The following is a 14564-nucleotide window of genomic DNA, read 5'->3' on the forward strand; positions in this document are numbered from 1 at the left end:
GACACAGAAAACAAAATGAAAAGATTTACTATCATAGTTTGATTTAAAAGCCCCCCCCCCCAAAAAAAAAGTTGTTTGTGTGTGCGCGTATATGCGTAGGGACAGAAATGCTGGGTTTCATCTAGGCAGTAGAGTTTCAATACCAGGTTAAGGCAGTTGCTAGTTTAGCCACAGTGAAGAACTGTAATACAGTAACACACTGTATATATATATATATATATATATATATATATATATATATAAAATTGTATTCCTGTTTGCTTGTTTATTCAAAATTTGATTAATATGTACAAAAGGTACACTGTTTCAGAAATTAATTTTCATACTAAAAACAAACTTTTATACACTTATTTCAGTATAATTTTTATATATATTATTTATTCAACGCAAATGTATATTCAAGAACAAACCTTATTTGCATATTACATTAAAGAAAACCTATTTTAATAATTAGCTTCATGTTAATAATAGAATTGTACAAGTAGTCTTCTAAATTAATGAACAGATCATTATGAATTTTTGAATATGTATTCTAAAAAATGCAGTAACATGAGCACATTTTGTTTTAAATGTTAACATTTAGGGGGATAGATATATATACATATATAAGTTTTTTTAACATTTTTTATGAACTGATCATTATGAATTTCAGAATATATAATCTTGACAACGTGGTGAGCAATATGGACACATTTTCTTTTGCACACTTTACCATTTAGTTGGTGAACACACCCTAAAAAACTTTTTAAAAGTTATATACAAATCCTTAAATTAAGAAATGAATTCTACATTAAATTTTGAGTTAGATTTAGTAATTAATTGTTAAAAGGAATGGTGCAAGTTCCTGAAGGTGAATAATATGAACTTGAATACTAAATTATTTAACTTACCATTACACATTATGGAATAGATATTCTAGGCAACAGGGTATGTAACATGGGAACATTATTATTTTTTTGACTATACTATTTAGGATGATACTGTGGGGTCCACTGATATTGTACCATACCCCTAAAAATTTTTTAAAAAACCCTTAAAAATTAAAATAATACTATATTTATTGCTTATTGGATGATGGTTGGTTGGTTGTTTTTGTTTTACGGCATATCAACCTTTTTCAGGTTATTTAATGCCGAATCTAGTGATTTTGAGGAACGATTTTTTAATGGAGAATATTTGTTTTTTAAGACGGATTCTATTTAACCTATAGTTGGGACCCTAACAGGTACTACCACTCCGGGTCAGAGTGGACCTGGGAGCAATGGCAATTAAAGGATTGCTCCATACTCCTCAAGGCCTGCAAGCTGGGGCCTCACCATCGGATATAGTTTTAGGTCATATCCAGGATGTCCTTGGATGAGTATTCTAGATATATATATATATATATATATATAGTCATGTCACAAATAGTAACATATCCAAAAAAATACAAAAAACGATAGGGTAGAAAATAATTATTAATGAAAAGAGAAACGTGTAAAATAAAGCAAAATCACTTATGCTTACTAAAAAAAAAAAAAAAGAGAGATACGTTGACAGGAGGTAATTAAGTTTTGTTGCTTATGTCGCGTAATGAACGTAATTCAAAATGTCAGAAAAATTTTATTCCTAATTTAAACTTTATAGAAAACTGTTTTACATCAATAATTATTTTATTATTTTTCTACCTTATCGTTTTCTGTAATTTTTGGATATTGCGACATGACAATTATGTAAGTACCATTTGTTTCACTTGAAATTCAATATTTTTTTGTTATTATAATATAGAAGCACTGACAGGTCTATTTTTCTATTATTGTAAAAGTTGTAATCAAGAGGATATTTCATATTCAAACCCTCTCAGTTGTCAATTCTGTACACTGGTATAACTTCAGTTAATGAAGTGTTAAAAAAAAATTAGATGAATATATGTTTCTGAACTCTCAAACATTGTCATGAATGTAAAACAGGTTGGGCCTATTTTATGAATTACAAGGAGTCAACAACGATGTCACTGTGTGTGGAGTTAAACTAAACAGATTATACCTGAAAAGAAAAGGCCTATGGGAACCCAAGAATCTAAGTGATAAAATGGAGAAATAAAACTGAGATGTTAAAAAAGATTCATTTAAAACAACTGATACCTCATGTAATAACTCCCTCAAAGCTATGTCTCGAGTTGCCTCCCCTCTTTCAAAAATGTAATAATTGTGCTAGTCTCAACCAGTAAAATTAAGGGTGAAGATGTGGTGGGGAGGGGGTATATCTAGCAGCAGAGGTGCTATTAATTAATCTGGGTTGGAAGCAGTTAATTTGTAAATGCAAGGTGATTTAAAAAGTCCAAGGGGACCAGTTTAGGTCTCTATTAGGTTGACAAGAAAGTTCTAGTGGTTTTTAACTTTTAAATTCAGATGAACTTATCTCGGCTCAAATAAAAATTTATTGATTGAAATAAGCACTATCAGAATCAATACACTTTTTATAATACAAAACAAGTGTATTCATGCCAGTAACGTAAAAATCTTGCATTCTGGTGGTGCTGAAGGCGTTTTTTGGTATCGCTTAGGTTTTTGAAGCATTTCTCACATAGAAAGTTATCGAGATGCTTGAAAAAGTGGTAGTTAGTAGGTGAAAAATCTGGAGAGCATGGTGGATGAGGCAGAGTTTTGTAGCCTAATTCATTCAACTTCTACAGGGTAGGTTTAGCAATGTGTGATCAGAGATTGTCATGGAGGAGAATTAGACTTTTTATGTTAACTAATGCTGGGTGTTGTTGTAGAAGTTTCTGAAGCATTTCATCCATTTGTTGATAGTACCTCTCTGCTTATTCTTCATACAATTTCAATTTTACGAGAAAACTTTAAAGTTGGCTTTTTCCTCTTTCTTTCATATAAATTAGGTATTTAAAAATATTCAAATTAAATATTTTGAAAAATAGTTTTCAATAAATACAAGGGACTATCTTAATATCACAATATACATTGCTATGAGGAGTTTTAATGTACGAGATATAAAAATTTTACTGTTGGACTATAAGTAATATTAATTAGTATATATATATATATATTTATTTATTAAAAAGGTTTTTGTCCAGAATTCTTCCTATATTAACAACCAAAAATAAAGAAAAATCTGTATTATGTACATATCCGTGATGAAACGAAAATATCTCAAAATCACATAAATTGATTAAGCAGTTTCTTTTATAAAGAAAATCATTTTTAAGTAATTAATAAGAATTTGTAGACATTAGAACATAAATAAGTATGAATTATTGTTGCGTTATCTGTCTTTGTTTCTTGAGATTTTTTTTTTTAAACTGGCAGACGAGACAATCACTTTTTAGATACTCATAAAAATGGATTTTCTTATATAAAAAACTATTTGATCAATTTACATGAATTTTGGAATATATTTTATGGGTACTTATACAAATTTTTCTTTATTTTTGTTTTTTAATATAGAAGTAATTCTGGACAAGAACCATTAAAAATATGTCAAACAGGTGTAAGCTATAAACAGGTTGTGGTGTAAACAGAGGGTCAGCAAAGTTCAGGTAGGCGCTCTTTCAAGAAATGGGTTTAGTTAGGAGAATCATAAGCTATGGGGAGATTATTTGAGAAGAATATTTGCAATTGGAATGGGAACTTCAGACTGTCAAGGCAGATGTTCAAATGCACTAAGCAGATTCGGAAAAATATCCAAGTCATGGGTTTCCATGAAAAAGTATTTCATAGGTTAAAATATAGTAAGATTGTAGTCTGTTTGCACCCCACCCTCCATACTTTACAGTGCTAGACCAAGTCGTAGATGATTGAATAAATAATTTTGTGTTATGTTAAATAATAACATCATTTTGATTACAGCTACAATTTTGTCATCAGCTCAACAGAATAACAATATATACACACACACACAGTCGAAGAAGAACACAGTATATAAAATTATGATGACTGAACTGTTAATTACGGTTTCTGAACTTTTGTGATAAAGATTAATAATTTGTATTATTTGGAGTACTGTTCTCATCTTGAGTGTTATTCTCACAATGTTTTGGCCAATGTAACCTTTGACCTTCTTCAAGTATTTGTAATTGTATTCTCAGTATCACCCACACTGAGAATTAAATCGTCAACTCCCAAAAGAATGTCATTCAGAACTGAATTTTACTTAGCACTTTATCCATTATGCAATGGGTCCTTGTGAACGATTTTATTATGAATTTTCGGAGCATTAAAAAAAATATAAATAATAATTACAAATCTATAAAATTGAGAATGTGTGTGTGTGTGTGTGTGTGTGTGTGAGGACAACTATCAACCTATACACTCAATAAACTTTTGATCTACATATTTAAAATTTGGTATATAGAGTATTCAGACATGTGAAAAACTTTTTAATCGGTTTTCATCCAGAAAAAAGGACTACTCAGAGGTCAAAATTGAGAAATTGGTACTTGGGAGTGGGGGGGGGGGGCATCTGTTTGTCAACTGTTTCACAACTGCGCATGCATGAATTGATCATATGATAGCTTCCTTATGTTAAGTATAAGTAGGTTTGAAAACACTTTTTAAAGATCATGTCAAGCTGGCCTAATGGTTATTGTACTTGATGCAGTGTCTTTAGGTTTTGGTTTCGATCTCAGCTTGAGTATTTTTCTTTTTACTTACAAGAAGTGAACTGTTTAGAAAAAACAATACTCGCATGCACATGTCTCAGTTTCTTTCTGTTTTTTTTTTTACTTCATTTTTTTTTTTAAAAAAGAATTTAACGTTACGTTTAATACTGGCCAATGCTGGGTACACCTGCTAGTTATATATATAAGTAGTAAAATTGCATATTTAAAAACAAGAATAGGTTTAAGGCTCTTTAAGTTCATACTAGAATTATTCACAAGGACCCATGACATAATGGATAAAATACTAAGTAAACTTCAGTTCTAAATGACACTCTTCTAGAGACAATATTAAGAATATAATTGTGATCGTGGTTGACGTAATGTGAGCATGCTACCCCTGTGGATTAAAATAAAACATTCTGTTTGAAATTCTGTGCAGATTCTCAAGTTGGACGAAATGTGAGAATAATACTCAAGATGAAAACAGAAATAATACAACTTGTTAATTACTAAATATTGCATTTTAAGTAACTGATAATGTTGAGATAGAAGAATCTCCTCAGTTTCTTGGCTAAAACTGGTTTGAGCTGGAACATATCAGCAGACGGCATAATTATTTTTTGTTTTTAAATAACTACTCCAAAACTGTGTAGAAAAAGAAGCCACTTACTTGAAAATGGTTCTCGTGCTCGCAAAACTCAAGATATTTTCTCTGACGATTCCAATGCCTCGATCGTCTGAAGCGTTGAGCTATACACAATGAGAAAATAATTGTTATTATTGAAATGTCTTCTTGAAATAATTTAATCTTTTTGGGAAGGTTGTAACAAAGACTATTTTAAATTTGTTAATTTGTGAATTTAAAGTTGTTGATGCCATAGTGATACTATCGTCCCCCCCCTCCTTCAGCAAATGTTGGGAAGTGGGAGATAAAAAGTATGACAAAAAAGAGAACAAATGTATAGGAAATGGGGTTGGTGGAAAACCAAGGATAGGCACACAAGGAACACAAAAGGAAGCGGAGATGAGATTGTTGGTCAAAGTGTGGCAATGATTAGGACAAAGAAGGTCAATATATTTTAGAGTTAGTTTTAGGAGTGACCGCGTTTTACAACAGTGGTTGACAGTTGGGAATGTTTTATGGTCAGTTTTAGGCACAATGTTTGAAATAGTTATGAGTTTAGGACAGTATCTACTTTGTGACAGTTGGTGGCTCGGATATCCTCCGAGAGAGATCAGAGATCTTGACAAACACAGCCTCAACAGAAGATGGGGAGTTTAGCATGAAGAGAATTGATGGTGTCACAGAGAGTGCAACTAACATTCACAGACAAGTATTGGAGTTTGTGTTTTCTTTTATATTTTGTTTAATTTTATTTTTTATATTTGTGACCTCATGTGTGCCCACTAGACAGCCACTAATATGAGACACCAACGATGACAACACAGCCAGAAGAGAAAATGAAGGAGAAGAAAACCACAGAAAAAAAACAACATTGTGGTTGGGGATGCTAAGAGTGGGGTAATATGTGATATCACACTTAGAATTAGTCATCACTAAGTATGCAATAATTGATATTAGATATTCTGTTTAATGTAAGGATAACCTCCATCACGATGGATCTTCAGTTGCCGGTAATTGTATGCTTCTGCACGTAGACTTTTTTTTTTTTTTTTTTTTTTTTTTACACAGTGATCACCACTTATCAAGGCCCGGAAGCCACTCAGGGATAAGGGTTATTGCAAGTACATTACGTTAGTGTGGAGATTTGATGAAGTGTTTACTTAAGGGGGCGGTTCACTAGGAATTTGTTAACATTGGACTTGAAGACATCCAAGTTGTAGTCCGGTGGGAAGCAGGCAGACGGAACAGAGTTCCACAGGCGTGCAGTTCTAAGAAAGAAGCTTTGTTCATGGAATCTGCGTTTTGATTTAGGCACAGATATAGAGTGGGGGAAATTTTTCACAGTGGATTCAGCTAGACGGGTGTTTTTCATGAAAGATTGGTGAGGGGGGACCAGAGATTGGAGTTCAGACGAGCACCTGCCATGGAAATAACGATAAAACAAGGATAGGCTCGCAACATCTCTTCTGTGGGAGAGAGGTTGCAGGGTAGAGAAAAGGGCACCCCCACTAAGCCATGAAGTCTATTTTGTACTCTGTCAAGGCAGGATAGGTTGTTTTTAGCAGCTCCTGCCCAGATATGGCAACAGTATTACATCCTTGGACGTACTTGGCTTTTATATAGATAGAGAATTGCATCAGTAGTGAGATATCTTCTGGAACGGTAGAAGGATCCCACCATCTTTCCAGCGACCTTGGCAACAGACTTGATGTACGTGTTCCATTTCAGATCAGGAGTAAAGGTCAAACCCAGAAGCTTGTCAAAACACGGGGCCTCACCCAGACGAGAGCCATCCATCACAATTGATGCCAGATGGGGATCAAAGCGTTGATGATGTAAGGATAGGAGTTTGGTTTTGGATGCATTAAAGGTAACCAGCCACATCTTCCCCCACTGAACCACGCGCTCGAGATCAGAGGAGAGAGAATCAGAGAGAACTTTGTCATTTACAGCCTTTGATTTGTTGTCGTAGATGGTCGTGTCATCAGCATAGATGTCAACGAATGATTTAAGTATGTGTTTAGGGAGGTCATTGATGTAGATCAGGAAGAGAGTTGGGCCTAGGATTGACCCCTGAGGGACTCCAGCATTTATATTGCAGGCCTCCGATTTTTGTCTATCTACCACTACTCTTATGAGCCTATCGGAGAGAAATGATTTAATGATTGAGAAAACATTTCCAGTTATACTGTAGCTGGAAATCTTGTGAAGTAGACCCTTATGCCATACCTTGTCGAAGGCCTTTGATATGTCAAGAGCAATTGCCCTAGAAAGGAAGCCTTTGACTCCAAGAATTTTTCTACAATAACAAGTGCAATCCGAGAACAACAAAAATAAAGAAAAATCTCTGACATACATAACCCATGATGAAACGAAAATATCATATTCCAAAAATCACATAAACTGAATAGTTTTTATTTTTAAATAAAAAAAAATCAAATTTTATGAGATTGTTTTCAAAATGGAGGCTGCTTTGCAGATACTCATAAATTGGATTTTCTTATTTAAAAATAAAATTATTTGATCAATTTACGTCATTTTTGGAAGATGATATTTTCGTTTTGTCATGACTACATAGATCATACAAATTTTGAATTATCTTTGTTTTTTAATATTGGGAGAATGCTAATAGTTTAATCAAAGTTATGTCAGAGATATTCATTTGGAATTAGGATCAAATTGTCAAAACAAATTCAAATCACAGTTGCAGTGCTTTGGCACACTTTGTAAATAATACTATTGAGAAAGGTATGAGTCATTTTAAGGTTAAAATAGAATAGACAACTATCTAGCCTAAGTCATATAGATAACCAGGTTGTTTGTATTGCAGGAAAGGATATTAAATCATATTCGGACAGGTGAACCGACACAAAATATTTTAGTCTTCTTCTTTGCGTATCTTGAAGCATGGTCATACAACAATTAACCATTTTTTTCTGCATTCCTTTGTAATATCGCTGTATTCTGCAAGATCCTTAAAACTGCACCAATAGTAGACTCAGGGTGTCTCTAAGCCAGGAGGAAAGGCTTCAGAAGGGTGGAGGTATTATATTAGTAAAAGGGGGAGAGGCTCATTCACTAGCTCTCTGTTCCACAACTAGAGTCTGGTCTCTCCCTGAAATGTTAGAGGCTTGACATAGCTGAGGAAGCCTCTCCTCAACTTCAGTCATTGGGCTGTTGATTCACATGCATGAAAGAGATAGCATTCACTTGTGATTAATACTTGGCTGGCAACTTCGGATCTCACATCAGCAGGAGCAATGCCAGTGAAGAGATGCAGGTTGTTCAGATTGATAGGCTTCAGGCAACCAGTGGTCGGCAGCCGTTGTTTTGACATGTGTTGATCTCTCTCAAACAGGACATGCAGTTTCCGCAGAGGAATAGCACAAGGCCAAAGTCGTACATCTTAAGTGTTTGTACTGTGGCTCCTCTTGAAGTTGATCAAGTTCCGTAGGATGTTATTTCGGGAGTTGACTTTCATTTTTGTCTCCCTTGAATGAGATGATGTGGTCGAGGGTACACCAAGGTAGACAGGGTTGGTGCAGTTTTGAAGTTGTATTCCAGACCACATGTTAAGGGATCGGTTCGTCTCCCAGTTCCTGAGATGGCATGAATAAACTTGATTTGGTTGTTTTATTTTACGACATGTCAACCTTTTTTTGGTTCTTTAATTCCGAATCTAGTTATTTTGGAAAAGTTTTTTATGCTTTTATATTTTTAAATATATTTTAATGGTGTTTGGTTTGCTTTTTTTGTATAGGAAAATTGTTGCTTTTGTTTTTAACTTTGCAGAACATGATTAAGTTTTGCAAAGGGAAAGGTTAAAAATACCAAAAAAAAAACAACATCAATATTTGGTGAATTTTAAGTCAGAAAGCCAATATCTTCAGACAGTCTGATCAGGTAGTACCAGATGAACAGACTTGAATTATTTCATGCAGGTTGTTACTCTTAACGTGAATGTTGTATATTAATGAGACCAACATGTTAATTTGAGGTAAACCATTCTTTTGTCAGCATTAACAAATTTGTTGCAATTTAGAATATAAAATGCTTGTATTTCAAGATGTGAGGTCTGTAAGTGTCAGGTCTTTTTTTAACTTTGGGGATGAAGGTAGAAGCATACATGTCATGATCTGTCACATATTACCTACTATTACCCATGAATTCTATGAAATACTTTGAACCAAGAGACAAGCTATGGTTATAAGCTCAACAAACATTAGTATTTTAGTGTTAATAGTATAATAATACGAAAAGAAAAAGTTTACACATTCAAAGAGTTAGAAAACATATATCTTAATTATTATATTGAGTAGTTGTGTCTTACCTCAAGAACCATGGATCCAAATTCCTTTGGTGAATAAATCTGTCTTGCTACAGCCAAAATGGTACTTGTCTTCCCTGTTCCTGGAGGTCCATAAAACAACAAATGAGGCAGTCGGTCTTCTTTTACAAATTTGCTGACTAAAGACAGAAAAAAAAAAAAAATCAAAGAAGAATTTAATTATTATTATTATCATTTTTCATTCCATGCTGGAGTTTGACGTTTCATGAAAGACTTTCAATATTTTGTGTCATTTGCAATTTCGCCTGTATCACCAAGTGAAATGGCAACAAATTATCAAGGAAATAAAAAATCATAAGAAAAGATGTGGAAATAAAGAATCATAAGAAAAGATGTGGAAATAAAGAATCATAAGAAAAGATGTGGAAATAAAGAATCATAAGAAAAGATGTGGAAATAAAGAATCATAAGAAAAGATGTGGAAATAAAGAATCATAAGAAAAGAAGTGGAAATAAAGAATCATAAGAAAAGATGTGGAAATAAAGAATCATAAGAAAAGAAGTGGAAATAAAGAATCATAAGAAAAGAAGTGGAAATAAAGAATCATAAGAAAAGAAGTGGAAATAAAGAATCATAAGAAAAGAAGTGGAAATAAAGAATCATAAGAAAAGAAGTGGAAATAAAGAATCATAAGAAAAGAAGTGGAAATAAAGTATCATAAGAAAAGATGTGGAAATAAAGCATCATAAGAAAAGAAGTGGAAATAAAGAATCATAAGAAAAGAAGTGGAAATAAAGAATAATAGAAAAGATGTGGAAATAAAGAATCATAAGAAAAGATGTGGAAATATAGAATCATTAGAAAAGACGTGGAAATAAAGAATCATAAGAAAAGAAGTGGAAATAAAGAATCATAAGATAAGAAGTGGAAATAAAGAATCATAAGAAAAGATGTGGAAATAAAGAATCATAAGAAAAGAAGTGGAAATAAAGAATCATAAGAAAAGATGTGGAAATAAAGAATCATAAGAAAAGATGTGGAAATAAAGAATCATAAGAAAAGATGTGGAAATAAAGAATCATAAGAAAAGATGTGGAAATAAAGAATCATAAGAAGAGCAGTGGAAATAAAGAATCATAAGAAAAGAAGTGGAAATAAAGAATCATAAGCAAAAGAAGTGGAAATAAAGAATCATAAGCAAAAGAAGTGGAAATAAAGAATCATAAGAAAAGAAGTGGAAATAAAGAATCATAAGAAAAGATGTGGAAATAAAGAATCATAAGAAAAGATGTGGAAATATAGAATCATAAGAAAAGATGTGGAAATCAAGAATCATAAGAAGTGGAAATAAAGAATCATAAGAAAAGAAGTATAAATATAGAATCATCATAAAAGATGTGGAAATAAAGAATCATAAGAAAAGATGTGGAAATAAAGAATCATAAGAAAAGACGTGGAAATAAAGAATCATAAGAAAAGACGTGGAAATAAAGTATCATAAGAAAAGAAGTGGAAATAAAGAATCATAAGAAAAGAAGTGGAAATAAAGAATCATAAGAAAAGATGTGGAAATAAAGAATCATAAGAAAAGATGTGGAAATAAAGAATCATCAGAAATGATGTGGAAATCAAGAATCATAAGAAAAGATGTGGAAATAAAGAATCATAAGAAAAGAAGTGGAAATAAATAATCATAAGAAAAGACGTGGAAATAAAGAATCATAAGAAAAGATGTGGAAATAAAGAATCATGAGAAAAGAAGTGGAAATAAAGAATCATAAGAAAAGAAGTGGAAATAAAGAATCATAAGAAAAGAAGTGGAAATAAAGAATCATAAGAAAAGAAGTGGAAATAAAGTATCATAAGAAAGGAAGTGGAAATAAAGAATCATAAGTAAAGAAGTGGAAATAAAGAATCATAAGAAAAGATGTGGAAATAAAGAATCATAAGAAAAGAAGTGGGAATAAAAAATCATAAGAAAAGATGTGGAAATAAAGAATCATAAGAAAAGATGTGGAAATAAAGAATCATAAGAAAAGATGTGGAAATAAAGAATCATAAGAAAAGATGTGGAAATAAAGAATCATAAGAAAAGATGTGGAAATAAAGAATCATAAGAAAAGAAGTGGAAATAAAGAATCATAAGAAAAGAAGTGGAAATAAAGAATCATAAGAAAAGAAGTGGAAATAAAGAATCATAACAAAAGATGTGGAAATAAAGAATCATAAGAAAAGATGTGGACATAAAGAATCATAAGAAAAGAAGTGGAAATAAAGAATCATAAGAAAAGAAGTGGAAATAAAGAATCATAAGAAAAGAAGTGGAAATAAAGAATCATAAGAAAAGAAGTGGAAATAAAGAATCATAAGAAAAGAAGTGGAAATAAAGAATCATAAGAAAAGAAGTGGAAATAAAGAATCATAAGAAAAGAAGTGGAAATAAAGAATCATAAGAAAAGATGTGGAAATAAAGAATCATAAGAAAAGAAGTGGAAATAAAGAATCATAAGAAAAGATGTGGAAATAAAGAATCATAAGAAAAGAAGTGGAAATAAAGAATCATAAGAAAAGAAGTGGAAATAAAGAATCATAAGAAAAGAAGTGGAAATAAAGAATCATAAGAAAAGAAGTGGAAATAAAGAATCATAAGAAAAGATGTGGAAATAAAGAATCATAAGAAAAGATGTGGAAATAAAGAATCATAAGAAAAGATGTGGAAATAAAGAATCATAAGAAAAGATGTGGAAATAAAGAATCATAAGAAAAGATGTGGAAATAAAGAATCATAAGAAAAGATGTGGAAATAAAGAATCATAAGAAAAGAAGTGGAAATAAAGAATCATAAGAAAAGATGTGGAAATAAAGAATCATAAGAAAAGATGTGGAAATAAAGAATCATAAGAAAAGAAGTGGAAATAAAGAATCATAAGAAAAGAAGTGGAAATAAAGAATCATAAGAAAAGATGTGGAAATAAAGAATCATAAGAAAAGATGTGGAAATAAAGAATCATAAGAAAAGATGTGGAAATAAAGAATCATAAGAAAAGATGTGGAAATAAAGAATCATAAGAAAAGATGTGGAAATAAAGAATCATAAGAAAAGATGTGGAAATAAAGAATCATAAGAAAAGAAGTGGAAATAAAGAATCATAAGAAAAGAAGTGGAAATAAAGAATCATAAGAAAAGATGTGGAAATAAAGAATCATAAGAAAAGATGTGGAAATAAAGAATCATGAGAAAAGATGTGGAAATAAAGAATCATAAGAAAGGAAGTGGAAATAAAGTCTCATAAGAAAAGAAGTGGAAATAAAGAATCATAAGAAAAGAAGTGGAAATAAAGAATCATAAGAAAAGAAGTGGAAATAAAGAATCATAAGAAAAGATGTGGAAATAAAGAATCATAAGAAAAGAAGTGGAAATAAAGAATCATAAGAAAAGATGTGGAAATAAAGCATCATAAGAAAAGAAGTGGAAATAAAGAATCATAAGAAAAGATGTGGAAATAAAGAATCATTAGAAAAGATGTGGAAATAAAGAATCATAAGAAAAGAAGTGGAAATAAAGAATCATAAGAAAAGATGTGGAAATAAAGAATCATAAGAAAAGAAGTGGAAATAAAGAATCATAAGAAAAGAAGTGGAAATAAAGAATCATAAGAAAAGAAGTGGAAATAAAGAATCATAAGAAAAGATGTGGAAATAAAGAATCATAAGAAAAGATGTGGAAATAAGAAATCATAAGAAAAGAAGTGGAAATAAAGAATCATAAGAAAAGAAGTGGAAATAAAGAATCATAAGAAAAGAAGTGGAAATAAAGAATCATAAGAAAAGAAGTGGAAATAAAGAATCATAAGAAAAGAAGTGGAAATAAAGAATCATAAGAAAAGAAGTGGAAATAAAGAATCATAAGAAAAGATGTGGAAATAAAGAATCATAAGAAAAGATGTGGAAATAAAGAATCATAAGAAAAGATGTGGAAATAAAGAATCATAAGAAAAGAAGTGGAAATAAAGAATCATAAGAAAAGAAGTGGAAATAAAGAATCATAAGAAAAGAAGTGGAAATAAAGAATCATAAGAAAAGAAGTGGAAATAAAGAATCATAAGAAAAGAAGTGGAAATAAAGTATCATAAGAAAAGAAGTGGAAATAAAGAATCATAAGAAAAGAAGTGGAAATAAAGCATCATAAGAAAAGAAGTGGAAATAAAGTATCATAAGAAAAGAAGTGGAAATAAAGCATCATAAGAAAAGAAGTGGAAATAAAGAATCATAAGAAAAGAAGTGGAAATAAAGTATCATAAGAAAAGAAGTGGAAATAAAGAATCATAAGAAAAGAAGTGGAAATAAAGCATCATAAGAAAAGAAGTGGAAATAAAGTATCATAAGAAAAGAAGTGGAAATAAAGAATCATAAGTAAAGATGTGGAAATAAAGTATCATAAGAAAAGAAGTGGAAATAAAGAATCATAAGAAAAGAAGAGGAAATAAAGTATCATAAGAAAAGAAGTGGAAATAAAGAATCATAAGAAAAGAAGTGGAAATAAAGTATCATAAGAAAAGAAGTGGAAATAAAGAATCATAAGAAAAGATGTGGAAATAAAGAATCATAAGAAAAGAAGTGGAAATAAAGAATCATAAGAAAAGATGTGGAAATAAAGAATCATAAGAAAAGAAGTGGAAATAAAGAATCATAAGAAAAGAAGTGGAAATAAAGAATCATAAGAAAAGAAGTGGAAATAAAGAATCATAAGAAAAGAAGTGGAAATAAAGAATCATAAGAAAAGAAGTGGAAATAAAGAATCATAAGAAAAGATGTGGAAATAAAGAATCATAAGAAAAGATGTGGAAATAAAGAATCATAAGAAAAGAAGTGGAAATAAAGAATCATAAGAAAAGATGTGGAAATAAAGAATCATAAGAAAAGAAGTGGAAATAAAGAATCATAAGAAAAGAAGTGGAAATAAAGAATCATAAGAAAAGAAGTGGAAATAAAGAATCATAAGAAAAGAAGTGGAAATAAAGAATCATAAGAAAAGATGTGGAAATAAAGAATC

General features: G+C 30.9%; 1 protein-coding gene across 1 annotated transcript in view; it reads right to left on the bottom strand.

Annotated features, from left to right (window-relative positions):
• LOC145292369 (replication factor C subunit 5-like) overlaps nt 1-14564 on the bottom strand; it is a 72468-nt gene that overhangs the window by 23889 nt on the left and 34015 nt on the right. The window contains exons 3-4 of the mRNA XM_080138702.1: nt 9553-9689; nt 5268-5347 (exon numbers count right to left, since the gene is read on the bottom strand). Coding sequence (XP_079994828.1) covers nt 5268-5347; nt 9553-9689 — 217 coding nt within the window. The remainder of the gene's footprint in view (nt 1-5267; nt 5348-9552; nt 9690-14564) is intronic.

Source organism: Euprymna scolopes, chromosome 2 (assembly GCF_053919585.1).
Source record: "Euprymna scolopes isolate OS-2025 chromosome 2, ASM5391958v1, whole genome shotgun sequence".
Lineage (NCBI taxonomy): Eukaryota > Metazoa > Mollusca > Cephalopoda > Sepiida > Sepiolidae > Euprymna > Euprymna scolopes.